The following is a 2,193-nucleotide window of genomic DNA, read 5'->3' on the forward strand; positions in this document are numbered from 1 at the left end:
CTCTGTTTATCGACTTATCTTAATCAAAGGGTTGAAAGAGAAATTCTTTACCGAACGAAGACTTTGAGAAGTGGTGAAAAAAATATCGGAGAGAGATGGGCGGATCTCGGATCTGGCTGGCAGCGCTAACCCTGGCTTTCTTCGCTGCTGCTTCCGTCGCCGATGATGACGTTGTCGTTCTAACGGAGGTCAACTTCGAGACCGAGGTGGGCAAGGATCGCGGCGCCCTCGTGGAGTTCTACGCTCCATGGTTCGTTCTTTTTTATCTTCTCCTACGCATCGATTACATAGTTTGTGCCTCTGTGTTTATGGGCTGACGTAACTTGTATTCGATCTGGTAGATACTAGGATGTTTGCCGGCAGTTTAATTTAGTTCTTTACTGATGATGCTGGATTTATCATTGGCATGAGAGAGTTCTTATGACATGGATCTGTCAGTATTTAGGGGAGCCTCAATAATTTTTTTTGGTGGCGTTGGAGAAACTTAACCATTTAGGATTCCGCATGCGTTAATCTTGAATTGAGCTTGGCTAAGTAATTAATATATAATTATGGCAGCTTGATGAAAGCTTTCTGACTAATTTCAAATAATTTATTGTATACTTGGGTGGTAACCTGTTTTCTTTTCCACTGTGGTTATTGTAGTTTGGATTTGTGCTGTGAGCAATCCGATGTTATATTTAGTTGATCTGTTCTCTGCTTAAGATCCGCTTGATGTTTCATGGCTCTATCTTGACCTGATTTATTCTTAGTTATAGGGTGGCTTGATCTAATCTCAATTGAGCAAGACCAGTCTTTTTTTAATCTTGCTTATTCGAGCAAAACCAGACTTCTTAATATTTTTATCATAGCCAAAATTAGTTTCTTTTTTTTAGTGATTTTTTTTCTTAAAAGTGAAATTCTTGGCTCTAGGTTGGATTGCATTTGATATGTGAAGGGTTTGAAATGAGGGTACTAACATTTGTTAGAAAGGATACTGGAAGCAAAATTTCTTCTTGTAAGATGACTAATGGGGCAGTTAAGTATGATAAGATCAAATATCTTACAAGAATTTGCACTGGAATAACATATTGACAGTGTGTACTTGATTTTTGTGTTTTGGAATATCAACAACATCATTATGAAGAAATAGTTGCTTCTTTTTCATCTGATATGTTGTAGTTGTACTGCAATTTTTTCTTTGGACGGTGGATTTTTAAACCTAAATACAAAAGTATGTCTTCTATTTTTGTGTGTTATGATATTCTTAAAGTAATGCCAATTGCTCGCTCCTTGTATTCGTAGCTAACGCTTGAAGCTCATTGTAATATGTAGATATGGCACAGGAAAATTCTTGGATTTCTTTCTTCAATTTTCTCCTGCTGATTATTTACTTTTCACATAATCATTGCAATGTTTTGCAGGTGTGGGCACTGTAAGAAGCTTGCTCCTGAGTATGAGAAACTTGGTTCTAGTTTTAAAAAAGCTAAATCTGTGTTGATTGCAAAGGTTGGTATTGTTTTTTACTATCACAAATGACATACATTTTCTTATTGTAACAAAAAACTTCTAGCAAGGATATGAATCTCTAACATGTTCCTTTTTCTTATTAGGTATCTAAATGCCTGTCAATTATTCTAACTTTATTTGATTTTGATGTCTTTAGTGTAAATTCTATGATACTGATCTTTTTTGAGAGTAGATGCTCTTCTGCCAGCATTTCATTTTCTTAGTCCCTAGATAGAAAGTTGTTGATATTGATCCTGATTGATTAGTTATTTTGACTACTTTTTATGTTCTGGTCAATCAAGGTTGACTGTGACGACCAGAAAAGCTTGTGCAGCAAATATGGAGTTCAAGGTTACCCAACCCTTCAATGGTTTCCCAAAGGCTCTTTGGAGCCCAAAAAGTCAGTGTTATGCCATGTGTTTTGTTTACATATCTACTACTTTCATATTTCAACTTAGATAAATTTTTGAATCCTTTCCTTATCATATCCGTCTTGTTGTTTTTGGAAGTTTCAAAACTAGCATCATTTTTTGTATTTGAAGGTATGAAGGTCCAAGGACAGCAGAAGCTCTTGTTGAATTTGTTAACAATGAAGGAGGTACACAATTTTGTAACATTGAATTTAGAAAGTGGTTTTGAGAATATAACATTTTAGTAATTTTAAGGATTTTGCATTTTATCTTTTCTCAATGAAAATATATGAAA

General features: G+C 35.1%; 1 protein-coding gene across 1 annotated transcript; it reads left to right on the forward strand.

Moving 5' to 3' along the window:
* Window positions 1–11: 11 nt before the first annotated feature.
* LOC110035369 (protein disulfide-isomerase like 2-1-like) lies at window positions 12–2,120 on the forward strand (the record flags this gene model as incomplete). The annotated part of the gene is made up of 4 exons (XM_020739603.1): window positions 12–250; window positions 1,404–1,488; window positions 1,791–1,888; window positions 2,031–2,120. Coding segments are annotated over exons 1-4 (428 nt in total), but the record flags the coding sequence as incomplete, so codon positions are not given.
* Between the last annotated feature and the right edge of the window lie 73 nt (window positions 2,121–2,193).

Source organism: Phalaenopsis equestris, unplaced genomic scaffold (assembly GCF_001263595.1).
Source record: "Phalaenopsis equestris unplaced genomic scaffold, ASM126359v1 Scaffold197477, whole genome shotgun sequence".
NCBI classification, from domain to species: Eukaryota; Viridiplantae; Streptophyta; class Magnoliopsida; order Asparagales; family Orchidaceae; genus Phalaenopsis; species Phalaenopsis equestris.